The sequence below is a fragment of the Rhodnius prolixus genome, unplaced genomic scaffold, assembly GCF_049639745.1.
Source record: "Rhodnius prolixus isolate KJV_2025 unplaced genomic scaffold, Rpr scaffold_6, whole genome shotgun sequence".
Classification (NCBI taxonomy): domain Eukaryota; kingdom Metazoa; phylum Arthropoda; class Insecta; order Hemiptera; family Reduviidae; genus Rhodnius; species Rhodnius prolixus.
Window position 1 is genome coordinate 2,615,862 of NW_027411634.1, and position 14,843 is coordinate 2,630,704.

Here is a 14,843-nt window from a genome sequence, read left to right on the forward strand (position 1 = left end):
ATCTTAACATACGATCCATAAAAACAAACAGCAAAATTTCAAATATAAAATATTCTATAATTCTATTGCTCTCCCTCCTCCTTTAATCCTCTAATTCAACTCAAGTTTCACTACAATTCCGATCTAAGAAGGCTTAGTTGCTACTGGACTCGTGACCTCCTCCGGAAGACTAATCTCAATCCCCTGGTAGTTCTAACACTCGGTAACTTCTTTCATCATATGCATCGCTATTATTATTAACACTACATTCAACTTATTCGACTGCATACCCTGTAAATATCAAATAAATAGAAAAAAGAAGAAGTAATATTGACTAAATGTTTATTTATTTAAACCCTAAAAATGTATTTATAATTAATGTAAAAAAATAACATTACAAAACAAATAGTTTGAAGAATTTGTACTTTTTTTTTTTATTTGAAGTATTGAGTTTATTTTTGTTTTTAGTAAGGGGGCGTCAGCATCTTTAGTCGTTACGCCCACAACTTTCTCAATATACTGCCTTTCACTGATCAATGAAATGTAAAGGGAATAGAAAATCAAAGGGACTCAAACCACGCGTCTTAGACCTGCTATCTCACCGACTTAATCTCTTCCCTTTGAATAGATTAATTACTTAATTTAAAAAAACGTAACCCTTTTTGCTTTATACACATTTAATAATCTTCTCATTAGTAGTATTGCTTGATTCAATTAACAGACTTCTGGCTAGATTTTTAGTGATTTCCTTGCGCAGAAGAGTTGTATTTTCATTGAATTTTGGCGTACTTCGTATTGGATTGTCAGCGGTATCCGTGGCCAGTTCTTCCAGACAGGCGAGTATAATCGTGGTATCATCGTGTGACAATAAAGGATGTTCATTGAGCAATAATGGTAATGCGTCCAAAAGTAGGGTAAACCAAAAACTGTTACAATAAAATGCAAAATGTTATTTCAAAAGCAAATAAAACTTATTGTTTAGGAAATATTTTTACTCATTCAACAATACTTACTACTTTGGGGATACTTTGGAATCTATGAGTCTTATTAAAAGACTGGCAGCCTCTTTCTTTTTATCTTCTTCATATAAAGAGTGGAATTCACAATATTTGGCTGAAAGAAAGTTCATTTTTTTAAAAAAAGATTGATTTAAAACTAAAATGATTTAATTACATTTCTAATGTCTAAAGATGTTTAAAAAATGTATGTTATTAATTTTGTAAGAACATCAGAATACCCTTCTCTACCTTTGACAACTTTTTTAAACATATACATTTGCAATGCTGGGGAAAAAGACGATATCTTAGAAAAAGAGTAATACTAAAGAAAAAATAAAATTAGTACTTACCAAGAAATGTTAATCTACTGCTAATTAGTACTGACTGTCCTAAATTCATCAAAGCTTGCGAACAACCAATTTCGGAATCAGAACAACCCATAGCATAACTTCTTAAATATTTATCAGCAATATAATCAGTATATTGTGCATCATTAGACATCAATGACCATGTCAACGCACCGGATAAATTTCCATTTCTCAATCTTGAAGTTGCCATTACTTTGCATATATCGTTCACTGGAAAATTTAGTAAAATACATTAAATTATTTCCTAGGTAAGATGAGGCCAAAACAAACAAAATGTATTATTAGAGAATTCTGAATCATACATTGACTGGATCTGTCGTTGGATCCGTAATACTAAGATTTATGCCATAGATAACAAGCTTGTTCTTGAACATTATACTGGTTAGTGGACTGCCACAATGATCGAAAGCAAAAAATAAAGAAAAATTTTTGCAAATATAAGTTTGTTCTTTTAAACCAAAAATCGTTTGAGCCATTTACGTGAAAATTTCAAAAAAAAAAGTGAGGGGAACACAACAAAAATCAATACTGTGTTACTTCCAAAACTTTTGGCCAGCTCAGCTTTCTTTACATCCAAATCATGAAATCTTACAGAAGTGAAATTGGAGAATTAACTGAAGGGTTAAATACATAATTTAAATGAATTACTGATTATAAATTTGTAAACTTGGTATAGATCTCTTATTTTATGTAAAGACTTCCACACATTTATTAATTGTGCATTGCTATTCGAGCAGTTGTTTACATTATTACAAAATTATTTACATTGAGAATATTTGTAATTAAATTATAATGGGCCTCTTGTAAAGAATGAGAAAAAAAACAAACATACTTACCAACATCAGTGACATTGTACTCCTTGGCTTTAGCTATGATTTTCAAAGCTTTCTCTTCAGAAGTTAGTGGTAACTTCAACATTAAAACTTTCATTGCATCCCATCCATGAACCTTACACTGTTCCAGATATGTGAGTCCAACTTGCCAGTAAGACTGATGCGACATCAACATTTCACCATAATCTAATAGCATCTGTTCAAAATCAATGTGATCTCCCCTATAAACAATATTCATACTTTAGATTAATAAAAAGGAGAATTATAATATTAATGATAGAATCGCTCGTTTGGAAGCGCGTTGAACTTGACAAGTCAGAGATAGTTTGAAAACTTGACAAATTCAAATACAGGGGTTCAGTCCTTAGATTTTCTCTTCTTAAGAACCTCTACAGCTCACTATTCAGTGATGAGTGACTGTATCGACAGAACCCTGCCGAGAAGCCGGCAATGCTCAAAGAGGGCTTCGAGCATTCCGATGACCATAGATGTTGTCTAGTCTTAAATTAAAATTGTAATAAAAATAAATAGTAGTTTGTTAAATTATGGAAATGGCTAGAAAGTAACAATGATTTGATTTAATGATCAATCAAGCAACAAAAATGTTTTCATTATTTCTTAAATTCAGTAATTTACTTTTCTTGAAAATACATCTATGTTTTGAACAATCCTTTCATTAAAAATTATAGGTTTCAAAAAAATTATTTCAAGAAAGTCATGAGATTGCTCGCCCCACTATTTTTGTAGTTGCCATTTTCACTAAAAGAAGGAGTGATTTCATGGAGATATTAAATCTCTAAACGCCCTTCACATGGGGAGATGGGGATCTAGGTTTGCACAAAATCACTAAAGCTATCTTCTTTAAAAACGAAATGTCTCGGAAAACCAATAATCGAAAATTACGTTCGTAGATTGCTATAAATGGATAATAAGAATTTGCAACAGAGTCACAATTGCGGTCTCCTTTTTAAGAGAAAAATCTCAATAAAAATAAACTTTAACTTATCTAACAAAAGTATATCTCTACAATAAATAAGAAATAAACCTGCTGTTTTTGTTCAAATTGCCAGCCAGATCCAGCAGATTAGTCAAATGCACAGCACACCATCCTCCGTCAGCTGTGTACAGTAGATACTTGATGGCCTGCAATTAAAACCAAAATAAGTTATATAACTTTTAAAAATTTATTTAATTTTCTAACTACATTCAATTTTAAAGAGAGAACCAGACAACAAAAGAGATAAACTGTGTAGAAAGAGTGTAGAAGAAAAATACTTTTAGATAAAGAAATAAAAAACAATGATAAGAGAATCTAATTGGATACAATACAAATTTATTTAAAATTAAAATTGTCTTGATAAATTTTGCGCGATATAATAAGAATCCTATGTAATGAGGAGATGAGTTTTCCAAAAATTATCCATCTTATAAGACTCAGTTGTGAACAATGGGCAGTCACACTCCAGGCTGGCTTATCACAAAAGTGCACGACAAATCTTGCCTTTCCTCATGCTTAAGTTCGTTCTGGTGTATACTGTTGAATATACTGTTCGACAGTATTCTGTACTGTCGAAATCATTTTTAACAGTTTCTCATAAGTGACTGAACTAAGTGCATTTATAGAACTGCTTACCAAATTCAAGTTCGAATCGACTAAAGCTAAAATTGTATGGTCCAGTAGTTTTAGTTTTGAGCGCCCACCAAAATATTCAATACATTGATTAGCATGATAATTTAGATCGTGAATTTTTACAATTGGATCGGTAAATAATAACATTGAAACCATCATTTGGTACCAAGTGGCACAATATGGTTTAAAAAGATCAAAAGATGGTTGATCTGATCCAATTAGCTGAAACAAAAAAGATACCATTAGGTGGTAAACAATTATTGGATTAAACAATATATAAATATATTCAAATAATACCGTCATAAGTTTCTGCAGTTTTGGAGAGGAAACGAAAGCTCCAGTATTCATTTTACTTCGCACTGACGTTTTCCAGCCCTTCCAACGAGCATTAAACTCTGATGCAGAAAGACCGCAACAAACCTGATCCAAGAAGAACAGATATATTTGAAGAATTGGTGCAATTGTACGAATTATGTATATGAACAAAATATATTGGCAGATCAATAATCACATAAAATATAAACAATTATCTAACTTGTTGATATTCTCACACATAACAGCTTCCCCTCTCAATTTTAAGAAGCAGCTTGTCAAGTGTACTTAGAACAAAACAAAAAAAAATCACAATAAACAAACTTCTTACAGTATAAACAGGAATACTTCTGAGGAGAAGATCAGCTTCAAAGAATGGTACAGTATCCGCTTCTGAATGTAATTTCAACAAAGCTCTAGTACTGTCGAATCGACCAATTAAAAGAAGTCCCATAACAACTTCCCAGTATTCTGGATGTCTAAGATCAGCACCTTTTGTTAGTGAACTTGTAACAATTTCCGAGGCCAATTCATCGAGATCAGCACGATCCATTCTTGTCCATTCAAGTAATTTTGGCAACACTGTGTCAGCTTGAATAACAACATATATATTTTTTAAATAGTTTTCTATAAAATTAAGTAATCAAACAAATAGAAAAGTTAGGGCTCTTTACCAGGAACAACTTCCAGATGAAGAAGCTCACAGAGGTGCCATATTTGATCAATGTTGTTCAATAATTTTATCCAATCTTTATACCTGTCAGACTTCATGATGTTCATGGTTCTCTGCATGCTCTCAATGCTCAACTTAATGGAAGATCTTTAACATGGCATGAAGAAAGTTATTTAAAATATTATTTTTAATGTAACAACATTGCACAAATGGTAAACTGAGTAAAAAAAATAATATTATAAGGATCAGATGGTAAACAGTTACTTTTCTTGAATATATGTGGGCATGGAGAAAATTCTTACTGAGCAGGACAAACAATACTTAACCTTAAGAATATTGCACAAGAAAGAACAGGCAATGAACGGACAAGTTTTACGAACTATAATACACATTCACACTCAAATAAATAAAACTAACAAAAGAAAAATAAAAAGTGATTAAATAATCCGACATTCTATACCCTTATTAAACATTTATGAAAGTAGAAATTAATTGGATACTCATGTGGATGGTAAGTACCCTGTAGTAGCTGTAAGTAAAAACTAGAAAGGAAATGCCCACTGCTTTATCTATTCGTTTTCCGAATAGGTAGGAAAAATCGAATAAGAGGGCAAGGGAGTAAACTGAGTTGAAGGCTTTCGAAAAGTGATCATACAGAAAAAGTACAAATGAATGACCCCATTTTGAAAGCTCAGATGTTCTCATATACAGCTAGAAGGTTCTTGAATAGTAACTAACAGGTTGGTCAAAAGCGAAGAAGGGAAGAAGGGGCTAAATTAAATGAGATCAAAGAATGGTATAATGTTGTTGAGCCATGGACCTGGGAAAGGATTGCTTATAAATGAATGAACAAGAAGGAATTCCACCTGAATGTTGGCGCATGATTACCACCTGAATAATCTAATACTAAAGTGACAAATAAATAATGAAAAATTGAAAGTTATACTTTAAAATTCCATAGTAGTGTATTAATTACCACAGTTGAACGAATTAAGTAATACGTTGATTGAGCTAATATCATGTATTTACGACTAGAGGTCTGGTTAGTTTTAAGCAAAAGAAAATATTTATTGATTACAACAAAAAGAAATACACATCTTATATGTACAACCAATGTGTAATTTATTTATAAATTAAAATAATAATAAGTTCAAGTTGATTTTGGTAACTTATGTTACTAAAATTGCCACTTGTGGCACCTACAGTGGCCACCAGCTATAGCTGATTTAAGTATTGTATTTTTAAGAACGAATATTTAATAAATGACATATTAATAATACCTATGCTCACGACTTAATTCCAAAATTCTATTTCTTGAAGACTGCACTGTAATTGGTACATTTCTTGAAGAAATAAAAGTTGTATTTGATTCATTAATTAGTTTCCTCAATTCTGGATCATCTAATAATTCAGCATGTTTATAAAAATATATCTTCCCTCCATTTATTTCCCTGCGTAAAAGGCTTGTACCACCTAAAAAATAAAGAAAATATTTTGCATTAAATCATTGCTTAGGCATTTACATATGTCGAAACGCTCGTTTGATCTCGTGAATTTGATGTTTTTGAAAATACCGAGCGAACGAACTTCCTTTGCAGTTTGGCCATTAATGACCCTGCTACAACTTTTTTATACCTTTAAAATGCACATTATTTAATTTTATTTAAGGAGAAGATAATAAATTACCACTAAAACATTTATTTTTGAGTATTTCGGGCTAATGAGTTTATTTTGCAAGCACACAGTGAGAGCCGGGTTACTTGTATCTACAAAACTTAATCTAAAATCAAAAACATTACGATTCGTTTTATGAACTAGAAAATTATTTTGCGTTTTCGAGAAGCATTACTGGTTTAGTCTTTCAGTTAAGACGAAAACAACCAATAATTTATTATTATTGTAAATGATAGTGAATATGGCTTGTTTTGTTTAGAGATACATATATCAAAAGCCGATTGGGATCAACAACAAATTTTACTTACTTTGTTCTCTACCTTGTTTTTCACAAAAACCGTAAACTGCTAATTCATTTGCTTGCGCCCAGCTAAACGTTACACCAACTTTTTGACACACCTCGTCCTTAACGAACTAATACAAAAAATGAAAGAAAAAAAAGATGAGTACAAATAAGTGTATAGCATGAAATCCTGAAATGAAATGAAATGAATGCTTACAGTTGTTTGTGGCAATACAAAGTGGGACATTTTCAATCTCAAAAGATTCACATTTAAGTACGACTTGTAAGTTAGGCAGTTAAAAATTAGCAATTAAATTAAATAAAAAAATAAGACGAAACTACACCGCGTCTCACATAGCACTTACGTCTGCGGCTAACCTAGGATTTTTAAACATTGAAACCTCCCATCTGTGGCGGCAGGTTTCTTGAAATAAAATGTCAACTGTCTTATGTAGGATACAGTAATTAAATAAATGATAACTTTTAAGAAAATTATGCGACATGTCCTAGTGATTGTTCAATATAATAATTACCTAATAACAAATTCATTTTTCATTCATTTTAATTTTCAATCTTTTTGCAATGTTTGTGAATTAAAGAAATGAAAGCTTTTAAATTTAATCATCGTTATCTGATTTCAAAATTTACAATTTTAAATAATATGGAAATAACCTCTTATTAACGATAACATATTCATAATCACAATCAGTTGTAACTTGTACCACTAGATTAGCAGGAGTGAACGATAGTAGATTTGGACAGCCACGTCATTTTTGTGTTGTTAATAGCCATTACAGTAGTAGTCTAAACCATTAAAAAGGAATGAACATTTTTCGACTTTTGGGTGACTTATCTCACCTCTTAGCAGTAATTATTTTGTTATTGAAAATATGGAAAACAAGATCTTGTGCAGGTATGTGTGTACAATGTAGAGACTATTAAATCAGTGTAGAGCCGGTTTGTTGTGATTGTTTCTTTTTTTTAAGCTTCAGAGCCTTTTGTAAGGTTTTTTTTTATAATCTATTTGAAATTGGAATATTTTAATTTTGATTTAAATATAAAGCGTAAATTTTCTATTCTCAGTACTTGCTCAAAGCCAAAGTAAACAAAAACTAAACATGCTTTTTGTGAAGATGTTTTACTTCATATGTTACTAATTAATAACATTTAATGTTTTTATGTTTCTCTGCGATAAAATTCTTAACTAAATTTCCAAATGTTTAAGAAATCTAATGCTTTTTTTATGATAAAAATAGGCTTGCTTTAAAATTAAAAGACTCCTCCTTTGGACCGCCATCACTGTCATGAACATTAAGAGAAGCTTAGGCCTGAGAGTACGCCCTATTTTTCGCTGTTCAGACAAGTATAGGCCCAAAGTGCAGTTTAGACATGTCTTTTAAACTTCTTATTTCTGACAGAATGGCTTGGAACATGAATTACCATTGTAAGGCGTATGGTTCTGAGACATTGGAAAGAATGGAAGCCGCAGTTTGATCTCTGGTCAGTCTAAGAAGGCGGAACTAGTTGTAATTCTTTTGGGGGGCTGACGAGGTTTTAATCGAGGAAGTATTTAATCAGCAGTTATCTTCTCGGACAGGAAGGCTGCCATAATGGCTATCAAGTCTTATGAAGAATACTGTGAGGCTGGGAGATCCTAACGAGAATTGAGAGAGAGAAATGAGATTTTTCTTGTCTGGGTTTCTAGACCTTCGAGATATAGGGGCAATAAGGTGTCAGATAGCTTGGCCCCGAGTTTTCATGGGAACCAAACCATTTTTTGGAATTATGAAATTCCTCATCAAAAAGTGAGGATATTAATACCGACCAATAGCAGGTTCATCAGAAGATAATGCCTAAATTTATTATTCAAGTATTCGCTTGCATAACTTAAAACGAAATATCACATTTGAACTTTCTGCGTCTTTCCACGTTTTCGAGTTATGCTATCCTTTCTCACAGACTTATTTGTAAAACTCTCTCGTTCATCCTCAAAATATAGTTTTTCCTCATAAGAGAAAATAAGCAAGTTATTATTGTAAACTAGCGAACCTGGCCATTTTAGTTAGGTTACCATGCTTATTGTATTTCAGTCAATCAGTGGTTATACATTTTTATATTCTAACCCTCTGTACTATTTTTATAGGAATTTCTGGACGATCGCAGATACTATTTGCTGCAGTCTATACGGCAAGGTATCTGGATTTAGTTACCTCATACATTTCCGCCTATAATACTGTTATGAAAATAGTATTCCTCGTGGCTTCCTATGGTACACTATATTTGATGTTTCTCAAATTCAAAGCAACGTATGATCATAATCACGATACGTTCAGGTAGTACAATTTTAATATTAATTACAAACAAACAAAAAAGCAAGAAGTAACAAAATAAATTTGTTTAATAACAAAATAAAATTAAAATATTTTCTTATTTTTCTATTGTAGGATTGAATTTTTAGTATTGCCGTGTGTGATACTTGCATTACTCATTAATCATGACTTCTCAGCATTAGAGGTAATTTAATATATGTTTTAATGACTTATTTTGGTGGTGGTTTAGCAATGTACCTAAGTATATTATGTACATTAGTATTATGTCGAAAATGTCATTGAAGTTCATGGCAAAATTGATTCCAAAAACGTTAACCAATTTTGATTCTGGAAAATTTAAGTGGGAGTTTAGTGATAGCGATGGTCACTAATAGGGAAAAACTCGTTTGTCTAGAGATGAAGCTTAGCTCATGCTCTGTACAGTGAGGGTATCCGTGGCTCAATGGGAGGGAGAGGTGCTAGGTTGTGGGTATAGTCCGAGTTAATCTTTAAGTATCTGGCAGTTGAAGATCAGCGATGTTGGTCATTGGGAGGTTGAATGTAGTACCCGAGAGGGATTGGTGCCCACATTATGTATGACTAACTATTGGGTTGCCCCGAAACTTCTACGACTGAAATAATTAAACTTGAGAGAGTTTTTGTGGGATGGATTAGGAATTAAGCCGACGATAAACATTTACACCGCAATTTTTTCATTTAAAGGCCTGAATCATTTCGTACCCTAACAAGATTTGAAAATAAATAATAATCATAATAAATAATCAGTAAATTCTTAAAAACTTCCGACAAATATTTCTCCTAAACACTTGGAAGGTTTATAATCCAGACATTAATTATAATGTTTTCACAGATCCTTTGGACATTTAGCATTTACTTGGAATCAGTGGCCATCCTACCACAACTATTCATGGTGTCAAAAACTGGTGAAGCTGAAAGTATTACATCGCATTACTTGTTTGCCCTGGGAACATACAGAGGACTGTATCTATTTAATTGGATATATCGATACTATGCTGAAGATCATTACGATTTGATTGCGATAATTGCTGGTATTGTGCAGACAGTATTGTATTGTGACTTCTTCTATTTGTATATAACCAAAGGTGCGTTGTTTTCATCATCATCCATGTTTCATTATTCTTATTTACTACAAATCCTAGAGATTTAATTTTTTTAAGGTATTACTAATAGAGTCATAGTCATTAATAATAGTTTCACCACCCTTTAAAAAACTTTTCATCAGTCAGAGACTTCTATCTCGGTTTTCAAAAAAAGGGAATCATTGAGGCTGGTAAAATCTCAAGTTATGGCTAGTGAAATATTTAAAAAAGTTGCGACTGTAATCAGAAACTGATTATTAATCTCTGTGGAGAGGAATACCCTGTACTGAAAATCAAAGCTCTTTTGGCTCCATGTAGCTATAATAGAGAAAAATAGCAGCAAAGCCCATTTTCGGATGGGGAGCTACCTAAGTTCACAGCTATATGGAACGAATCAAACAACCTTAAGGGGAAACAGCTCCTTCCACCGTCACTCCGTGTAACCTAAGCTTAACCTCCTTGCACTCTAAACAGTCCTTCTCTCATGGATACATATTTCCTTTTCATTCTCATAAACTTAACAAAAAGGATCAAGCATAAGCCTCATTCTTGTAGAGGTATCCTCTTTAAACATGAATTTCCCTCGACCGAGGAAACCAACCACCAAGATGCTGCCTGAGATAGATCCCACACTAACAAATTAACATTTTGGTCTGTCGCTGGTACCACTGGGCTCCATCCATCAGGTTAAATATTGTAAGGCTGGCCACACATGGAAGCCCAACATATACAATTGTCCTAAGTGACACGACTAAAACTGTTTCGAGTCTAATGAGGGAAATTAAGACTTCCGATTAGGCCACCCTACCCAATCACTTCTTCGTTACCCGAAATCCCCATGTAACACCTAGACTAGGAAGAACATCTTGACTAGCTTGGAACTTGGAAGTCACACTTTTTAGAAAATTATTGTTTTAATACTTCAATCATAGGAAACGTTGGTCAGTGTTTGTATCTATATTATTTTGTTCTTATAAGCAAAGTGCTTACTTAGGGTATCTAAACTATCTGTCTTCCTTTAAATTGTTTCTATTTTTTTTGCAATTTATTATGTTAACATACTTCGTTATTTTTATTTTACAGTGCTGAAAGGAAAGAAACTTCAGTTACCAGCCTAAGTCAAAGAAGAGAAAAATAAAGACCATTTTTAAATGAAGGAATACATGAAATTGTTTTTCAAAAGATCATGGCGTGCGTCTTTTATGTAGAAAAAAAAAATAATTATATGGTTTGTATATTTGATCTTGTTTCTTTCCTTTTTTTACCTCGGTTATAAAACAAAAAGGAACAAATTAAAGCTCAATTTTTTTCAATTTAACTTACAATTAATTAACAACTTTTCTTGGGGTCGATTTTTGTTTTTATTTAATTCAGTATTGTAAATTTTAGCATCTATTCCATTGTTTCCTTTAAGTACCCCATCTTTCAAGAGCAATTAAAGCAGGAACGAAATTTTTTTAAGAAAAAAGAAAGAAGATCAAATTTTGTAAAATACAATATATATATATTATAAAAAACTGGTAGCATAATTTGATTTTTTGTTTTTGTTTACATAGAATAAATGGATGTTAAAAGATACAAAGAGGAATTAAAAATGTTTTTTTAAATGTACAAAATACATCTAATAGGATTTCATAATGTTGATAATATTATTTTTTTACCATATGCTTGAACATTATTTAAAAAAATAATAATAAATTGAATTAATGTGCTACAGTGTTTAATAAAAATTAACAACTAAAAAAAATAATAATAATAATGTACATATATGAATTTATACAAATTATTAAGATTTATGTTGTTTTTTTAAAAATAACTGTGAGAGCGACTTAAATCAATTTCATTTATAAATAAATAGAACATCTGATTGGGGTAAAAATTACTTATCGACTTGCTATAAACAAAACATTATGAAATATGTGTTTAATAAAAACTAATTTATTGAATTAGTTTTTTATTATTATTAAGAAGCAAAAACAGTTTTAATGTAAATTAGATGATATTTAAAATAACTTCTTGTTTGTCAGTACTGCTTCTTCTGGAAGTTCTATTAATTGCAGCTTATTTCCATCTGTAGGAGCCGTGTATCTGTCCGGTGGTTGAAATTCTATTTGCTGGTTATTAATTAAAGAAAAACAACTTACAACTATTATTGGGCGTTTGTTATGAATTAAAATCGTCATGAGAACAATAAATATTTAAAGTTAAAAGACGATACAGCCCCTAGCTTTAAACATTGAACGATTTTTTTTTTCTTTTTACTATCTTAGCCTGTGCTTCGTTTCTTCTCAATCTCCTACACGGCTTTAGAAGTTGTTAAATGAACTTTCAAAATATTCCTCCGGAAGAACTTCCACTTTCCATATTTAGAAGAATGTCGGCCATGGCCGGACTAACACGTACAGTTTTCTTCGTCAGATTCCTGAGAGCTGGGGCCTGTGCGGATTTAATTATTGTAGATACAAGATTTTGCAACAGGGTTATCAACAATATTTTTCTTAGAATGACTCAGTTACGAAAAGTTATTTTTTATCTTTTATTGTTTTCTCTATCCGCTTGAATAAGTTAGGGATACCAGAGGTTAGGACTTGAATGATTAAACATGGATGGCTTAGATTTCTGCATTTTTGCTCAATAAATTCTTTTTTTTTGGAAGTTTAAACAGCCGGCTTCATTAAATCTATCCATCTGTATGTATCCATGCCACCAAATTTACCGTCCAAGCGCAGCGTGCTGACGTGTGACATTGCATATACGTTTCTCTAAGCTTGATCCCTCTTCTTGATTACTCGGTTGTTTGCAGTCTCTTTTCCAGTTTTTTTTTTTTCTGGAGTTTTCTTGCAGAACTGATCCATGAAAATGAATCATCCATGAAAGCTAAAAATCCATATCATTAAAGTCCACTTATTCCACAAAAGAGAATTTTATAAGATGCATCATATTAAAAATAGAGAAAATTCAGTAAAAGAAAATAATTCTTACTAACAATTGTACCTAGACTAAAACTTTCTAAACTACAATCCTTATACAACTGTCCTACCGGACAGTTTTAATCAAAAATTCTATTAATGTAACGCTGCGGCTACCGATAAAAAAAAACTTTGTTGATATTCTCGTAAGCCGTTTATTAGACCTCAAAGATAACCTAGTCTTAATCTTCCCTTAATTGAAACTAATTATGTATTACTATTTGATCCAGAAAATGGACGAATTTGATTTAGAAGCAGGGCAGAAATGATAAAGAAAGCTTACAAAACTGGTCAAGCAAAATCTCATACATATTTAATCACTTAATTATTGCAAATTTTAACTTTTTTTAAAAAATGTGGCTTTACATTTTTTATTTATTGCATTATTATTACTTGTGTACTTCATTAGATTTCTTAATTTTTATTACCAACAGCCAACTTTTTTTTGGGGGGGGAAAGCACATTAAAGATTTCATTCATATGATTTTGTTTGCCTAAATGGTATTCCATTATTTATTTATTTATTCATAGAAATTATAAATTAAGAAAAAGAAATTATTTACTTAGTCTTAAATTAGTAAGAAATTAAGTAGAAGAATTTTTTGTACAGTGAGATACTATTGTTGTTGGGCAAAAGGTTTTTTCATTACATTTTTTAGTTATTTTAACAATTATCTAAATTTTATTTATGCCCAACTTTAAAATATATATATATACATATTACATACGACTAAAAGAAAAAAAATACTATGTATTTTTTTGTGTTAATCATTAATAAAAAGAAAAATTATTATATTACAGATTTGGAGTTGATTTATTATATAAATTTTGTAGCAATTTTTCTCGGTTTTTAATTTTTATTTTTAATTACTCTTGTAAGAAATCTTTTAAGTAAGAACTCTCTTTCTTAATTAATTTTTAATGAAAATAAAATCAAATATAACGTCAAAAACTATTGTTTTATTTACTCAACTCTCATACGAGGGTCGTTTGAAAAGTCCGTGCAAAGTCAGAGAGATAGCACTACTGGCGCGTATCGAGGTTATGTTTAGTTAGTAGCATCTCTTGGAAGAACACACACCAAGTTTCAGCCAGATCGGTCTATTTCTTTGTGTTTGGCATTCGTTTGAATCGAGGAAGTCGAGTGATTTTCAAAAAATGGACGAAAAAGAATTTCGTGTGTTGTTGATTAAACACTACTTTATGAAAGGCAAAACACCTCAGGAGACTAAAGAGAAGCTTGATAAACATTATGGTGACTCTGCACCTTCGATTAGAACAGTTTATAAGTGGTTTCAAAATTTTCAGAGTGGCCATATGGGCACAAGTGATGCTGAACGTTCTGGACGCCCAGGTTGAGGTTACTACTCCAGAAATCGTTGATAAAATCCATGATATGGTGATGGATGACAGAAGAGTGAAGGTGCGTGAGATTGCTAGTGCTGTGGGCATCTCGAATGAACGGGTACATAATATTTTGCATCAATATTTGGACATGACAAAGCTATCCGCAAGATGGGTGCCGCGATTGCTCACGCTTGACCAAAAACTAAATCGTGTGAACTGTTGCAAGGACGGTTTGCAGCTGTTCCAGAAGAATCCGCAGGACTTTAAGCGTCGTTTCGTCACTGTGCATGAAACATGGATACATCACTACACTCCTGAGACCAAAGAACAATCTAAACAATGGGTTA

The 14,843-nt window shown here is 31.8% G+C and overlaps 2 protein-coding genes across 3 annotated transcripts; one reads left to right on the top strand and one right to left on the bottom strand.

Moving 5' to 3' along the window:
* Positions 1-304: 304 nt before the first annotated feature.
* Positions 305-7,424, bottom strand: Nup75 (nuclear pore complex protein Nup75). Of its 2 annotated transcripts, none has more exons than XM_074141205.1 (12): positions 7,284-7,424; positions 6,776-6,881; positions 6,074-6,266; positions 4,795-4,940; positions 4,452-4,711; positions 4,106-4,228; positions 3,812-4,030; positions 3,224-3,321; positions 2,182-2,399; positions 1,328-1,555; positions 993-1,092; positions 305-905 (listed from the first exon to the last, which is right to left on the bottom strand). In XM_074141205.1, the coding sequence occupies exons 4-12, from the start codon at positions 4,910-4,912 to the stop codon at positions 647-649; spliced, it is 1,623 nt and encodes a 540-aa protein (XP_073997306.1). In that variant the 5' UTR covers positions 4,913-4,940; positions 6,074-6,266; positions 6,776-6,881; positions 7,284-7,424; the 3' UTR covers positions 305-646. The 2 variants fall into 2 exon arrangements, with proteins under 2 accessions (XP_073997306.1, XP_073997305.1); XM_074141204.1 differs by lacking the exon at positions 7,284-7,424 and adding an exon at positions 6,968-7,161.
* A 99-nt stretch (positions 7,425-7,523) lies between these two features.
* On the top strand, positions 7,524-13,596 carry KdelR (ER lumen protein-retaining receptor). The gene is made up of 5 exons (XM_074141244.1): positions 7,524-7,663; positions 8,894-9,083; positions 9,195-9,264; positions 9,931-10,183; positions 11,264-13,596. The coding sequence occupies exons 1-5, from the start codon at positions 7,573-7,575 to the stop codon at positions 11,296-11,298; spliced, it is 639 nt and encodes a 212-aa protein (XP_073997345.1). The 5' UTR covers positions 7,524-7,572; the 3' UTR covers positions 11,299-13,596.
* Positions 13,597-14,843: the final 1,247 nt, after the last annotated feature.